The 5,867-nt window shown below is 43.3% G+C and overlaps 1 protein-coding gene across 1 annotated transcript; it reads right to left on the bottom strand.

Annotated features, from left to right (window-relative positions):
* Positions 1-4,932: 4,932 nt before the first annotated feature.
* On the bottom strand, positions 4,933-5,271 carry LOC138900003 (uncharacterized). The gene has a single exon (XM_070186704.1). The coding sequence runs from the start codon at positions 5,269-5,271 to the stop codon at positions 4,933-4,935; it is 339 nt and encodes a 112-aa protein (XP_070042805.1).
* Positions 5,272-5,867: the final 596 nt, after the last annotated feature.

A 5,867-nucleotide genomic window follows, 5' to 3' on the forward strand; every position in this document is an offset into this window, starting at 1 on the left:
CTGAGGAGAGGCCTTTGGCTATGGATGTTCAGGCTTTGGCTAACAGGTTCGTGAGATTGGATATATCGAAGCTAAGCAGGGTTCTTGCTTGTGTTGTATCCCAGTCATCTTTGTTTGAGCGCATCAAGGCTCGTCAGTATAATGATCTAACTTGCTTGTCCTTAAGGACACGGCGCAGCGAGGCGGTGCTAAGGAAGAGTCTATTGGTGATGATCGTGTGTTGAGGCTTCAGGCCGGATTTGTGTTCCTAATGTAGATGAGTTAAGAGAGTTGATTCTTGAGGAGGCTCATAGTTCATGGTATTCTATTCATCCGGGTGCTGCGAAGATATACCGTGATTTGAAGCAGCATTATTAGTGGAGGAGGATGAAGAAAGACATCATAGGGATATGTTGCTCGGTGCTTAAATTGTTAGTAGGTCAAGTATGGGCATCAGAGACCTGGTGGATTACTTCAGAAGATTAAGATATCGGAGTGGAAGTGGGAGCGCATCACTATGGACTTTGTGGTAGGTTTGCCACGGATATTGAGGAGATTTGATGATGTTTGGGTCATTGTGGACAGACTGACCAAGCCTGCGCATTTCATTCCAATCATGACTTCCTATGCTTTGGAACAGTTGGCTAATATCTACATCAGGGACATTGTCCTCTTGCATGGTGTGTCTATGTCTATTATCTCATATCGAGGCACTCAGTTTACTTTGCATTTCTAGAGAGCAGTTCAGTATGAGTTGGGCATGCAGGTTGAGTTGAGTATCGCATTTCACCCTCAGTTGGATGGGTAGTCCGACCGGACCATTCAGATTTTGGAAGATATGTTAAGAGCTTGTGTCATAGATTTCAGAGGTCAGTGGGATCCATTTCTTCCATTAGCGGAGCTTGCATATAACAACAGCTATCAATCGAGCATCTAAATGGCTCTGTATGAGGCCTTATATAGGAGGCGATGTCATTCTTTGGTTGATTGGTTTGAGCTGGGTGAGGCAAGATTATTGGGCATAGATTTGGTTCGAGATGCTTAAGTAAAATTGATTCAGAAGTGTCTTTGTACAGCGCAGTCCAGGCAGAAGAGTTACGCTAATAGGAAGGTTCAGGATGTAGCTTTCATGGATGGTGAGAAGGTTCTACTCAGAGTTTCGCCTATGAAGGGTGTGATGAGATTTGGGAAGAAGGTCAAGTTGCGCCCTCAGTATACTGGTCCTTTAGAGGTGTTAGAGAGAGTGGGTAAGGAAGCCTACAGACTTTCTTTGTCACCCAACTTATCGGGAGTTCATCCGGTATTTTATGCTTACATGCTTCGGAAGTACTATAAGGATCTGTGCCACATGTGTCGGATTTTAGCTTGGTGTAGTTGGACAAGGATTTAACTTATGATGAGGAGCTGATGGCCATATTAAAGAGGTAATTTCGGAAGCTGAGGTCGAAGAATATTGCATCAGGGAAGGTTCAGTGGAGAGGTCAACAGATCGAGAAGGAGACTTGGGAGGCCGAGCATGATATGTGGAGCAAATATCCTCAACTTTTGGATATCCCAAGTATGATTCTAAACTCGTTCGAAAAAATGTTTGTTTAAGAGAGGGAGAATGTAATGACACGGCCAGTCATTTTGTGTATTTGAGCCTCATTCACTTATTTGATGCTTCTCATATGCTTCCTTGTTGTTTTATGACTAGCGGGGATGGTTGGTTGGGTTTCGGGGGAGTTTTGAAGTAAATTGGTACACTTAGTTCCAAGGTTGAAAGCATAAGTTATAAGAGTTTACCGAGGTTTGACTTTTGGGTAAACAACCTCAGAATGGCGTTTTGAGGGTTCCAATAGGTTCGTATGGTAATTTTGAACTTAGGTGGATGTCCGAATTTGTATTTGGAGGTTCCTAGGTTGATTTGAATCATTCGGCGAAAGTTAGAAAAATTGAAGGTTTGGAAGGTTACATTCACCATAAACACCTCATCATTCTTATTTTTCAAATCTAGAGCACCAAAGGGGGTTACATTCACCACTTCAAATGGCCCACTCCATTTTGACTTTAACTTGCCCGGAAACATCCGTAATCGGGAGTTGAACAATAGCACAAGATCACCCTCTTTGAATTCCTTGTTGTGGATGTACTTGTCATGGAGGTACTTCATCTTGTCCTTATACAAGGATGAACTGGAGTATGCATGGAACCGGAACTCATCAAGTTCATTCAATTGCTCCACCCTAAGATTTGCAGCTACATCCCACTCAAGGTTAAGCTTCCTCAATGCCCACATAGCCTTATGATCAAGTTCCACCGGTAGATGACAAGCTTTCCCGAACACTAACCGATATGGAGACATACCAATTGGTGTTTTGTAAGCTGTTCTATAAGTCCAAAGAGCATCGTCAAGCTTCTTCGACCAATCTGTCTGGTTGGCATTCACAGTCTTTGACAAAATACTCCTGATATCCCGGTTGGAGACTTCAACCTGTCCACTTGCTTGAGGATGATAAGGGGTCGACACTTTGTGAGTGATACCATACTTGGAGAGTAAAATATCAAAAGCTTTATTGCAAAAGTGTGATCCCACATCACTAATGACGGCCCTTGGAGTACCAAACCTTGTGAATATGTTCTTCTTCAAGAAAGCTCCACACTTTGAGCCTCATTGTTGGGTAAAGCCACAGCTTCAACCCATTTGGACATGTAATCCACAGCTACCAATATATAGGTGTTCCCACATGAGCTTACAAACGGACCCATAAAATCAATGCCCAAAACATCAAAAATATCAATCTCTAGGATGGTGGTGAAAGGCATCTCATTTTTCTTGGAGATTCCACCGGCCCTTTGGCATTCATCACAATGCTTAACGAGATCGCTAGCGTCCGTGTAAAGGGTAGGCCAATAGAATCCACATCTTAGCACCTTTGTAGCAGTTCTCGCTCCACCATGGTGACCACCATATGGCGACGAGTGGCAAGCTTCAAGAATACCCAATTGTTCTTTTTCTGGTACACATCTTCGGATAACACCATCAGTACAAATTTTGAAGAGATATGGCTCATCCCATTAGTAGTCCATGCAGTCCCGTTTGAGCTTCTTCCTTTTGTTTGAAGAGAAATTATTCGGAACAATGCCACTCACAAGATAGTTGGACACATCGGCAAACTATGGCATCCCAGTCATAGAAATGGAAAGGAGTTGTTCATCAGGAAATGAATCAATGATCTCAAGGCCATCATGTGGACTCCCCTCCTCCTCCAATCGGGACAAGTAGTCCGCCACTTGATTCTCACTAACCTTGCGGTCTTGAATCTCTAGATGAAACTCTTGCAATAGAAGTACCCACCGCATCAACCTTGCCTTAAAGTCTTTCTTGCTCATCAAATACTGAAGTGTTGCATGGTCTGGATGAACAATCACCTTTGTACCCATTAGGTACGGGCAAAACTTCTCCATAGCAAAGACAATGGCTAGGAGTTCTTTCTCGGTCACCGTATAGTTGACTTGGGCCTCGTTCATGGTCTTGCTAGCATAGTAGACCGGATGAAAGATCTTGTTAATTCGTTGCCCCAATACCACTCCAACCGCCACATCGCTTGCATCACATATGAGCTCAAATGGTAAGCTCCAAGTTGGTGCGGTGATAATAGAAGTGGTAGTCAACTTATACTTGAGTAGTTCAAATGCCTTCATACAATCTTCATTGAAAAGGAACTTGGCATCTTTATCCAAGAGTTTGCACAAGGGGTTTACCACCTTAGAAAAGTCTTTGATGAATCGGCGGTAAAATCCCGCATGACCTAGAATGCTCCTCACTCCCTTTATGGAAGTAGGGGTGGGAGTTTGGATATCACTTCAATATTTGCTTTATCAACCTCAATACCATTCTTGAAAATCTTGTGATCGAGGACAATGCCCTCCTCGACCATAAAGTGACACTTCTCCCAATTCAATACCAAGTTAGTTTCCTCACAACGTGCCAATACCTTATCCAAGTTATCCAAGCACTCGTCAAAAGAATTCCCCACGATAGAAAAATCATCCATGAAAACCTCGAGAGAGTCCTCCGCCATATCAGTGAAGATGGCCATCATGCACCGTTGAAAAGTTATCGGTGCATTGCATAACCCGAATAGCAGCCGCGAGAATGCGAAAGTGCCATAGGGACAAGTTAAAGTGGTCTTCTCTTGATCTTCAGGAGCAATAAGAATCTGGTTATACCCGGAATATCCATCAAGGGAGCAATAATAATCACGTGCGGCTAACATATCCAACATTTGATCAAGAAATTGAAGCAGAAAATGGTCTTTCCGAGTAACTTTGTTGAGCTTCCTATAATCCATACACACTATCCACCCGGTGACAGTTCTTGTGGGGATCAATTCATTTTTATCATTTGTTATCACAGTCATTCCCCCTTTCTTTGGGACACATTGCACCGGCGAGGTCCACGAACTATCGAAAATAGGGTAAATAACCCCGGCATCCAACCACTTGATGATCTCTTTCTTTACTACCTCTTGCATGGCCTCATTCAATCGTCTTTGATGTTCCACGGAGGGTTTGGCATCCTCCTCCAAAATGATTTTGTGCATGCAAAAGGCGAGGCTTATACCCCGAATATCCGCCAATGTCCAACCTATTACTTTCTTCCTCCTTTGGAGCACCGCAAGGGTGGAATCTACTTGCACGTTAGTTAAGCACGAGAAAAGAATAACAGGTAAAGTGGAACAAGGGCCTAGAAACTCATACCTGAGGTGTGAAGGCAAAGGCTTTAACTCCAAGGTGGGAGGCTCCTCGATTGAGGGCTTTGTTGGTAGAGTCTTCCGGTTTTCGAGATCCAAGGAAAGTTTTCGGGGCTCATAAGTATATGATCTCATTCCTTGCAAAGCATTGACACAATATACAAAGCCTTCCTTCTCATCCTCATTATGATTCAACAACACAGCTTCCAAGGTATCTTCAACATTTATCATAGCACGTCATAGCACGTGTGTCATCAACAATTACTTCGATCACAAGATCCACAAACGAATACACTTCGCTGCTATTTGGCTGCCTCATTGACTTACAAACATGGAACACCACTTTTTCATCGCCTACCCGGAAGGTGAGCTTGCCAGCTTTCACATCAACTAAGGCCTTCCCTGTAGCAAGGTAAGGTCTCCCCAAAATGATTGGCACCTCGTAGTTAACCTCATAGTCAAGTATCACAAAATCAGCAGGAAGGATGAACTTGTCGACCCGAACTAACACATCATCAATTATCCCCAATGGCTTTTTCATTGTCCGATCCGCCATTTACAACCTTATGGATGTGGGTCTTGGTTGCCCAATCCCCAAAGTTTTGAACACAAAATAGGGCATCAAGTTAATGCTTGCCCCCAAGTCACATAAAGCTTTGGCGAAATTGGCACTCCAGTAGTGCACGGGATTGTGAAAGCAGCAGGGTTTTCCAACTTTGGAGCCATGGAGTGCACAATTGAACTCACTTGATGTGTCATTTTAATCGTTTCACAGTTCATTGATCTCTTCTTTGTTACCAAATCCTCCATGAACTTGGCATATCCCGGCATTTTTTCTAAGGCTTCAACCAACGGCATATTTATGGATAAACTTTTTATTATATCAATGAATTTCTTGAATTGATTCTCATTGTGTTGCTTTGCAAGTCTTTAAGGGTATGGAGGAGGAGGCCTTGGCATTGGTGCCTTAGCCTTTGACACTACCGGCTCCGGCATGTCAATCACGTGCTCCTTAGACGGGTTCACATCTTCTTGCGTCTCCTCCACATTTTCATCAATATCAATCCTCGCTTTTTCGTTAGCTTGAACATCATTGCTTGGCTCATCATCATCTTGCACCAACACATCATCACTGATAAGTAGGGATTTTAA

The sequence above is a fragment of the Nicotiana tomentosiformis genome, chromosome 10 (genome assembly GCF_000390325.3).
Source record: "Nicotiana tomentosiformis chromosome 10, ASM39032v3, whole genome shotgun sequence".
Lineage (NCBI taxonomy): Eukaryota > Viridiplantae > Streptophyta > Magnoliopsida > Solanales > Solanaceae > Nicotiana > Nicotiana tomentosiformis.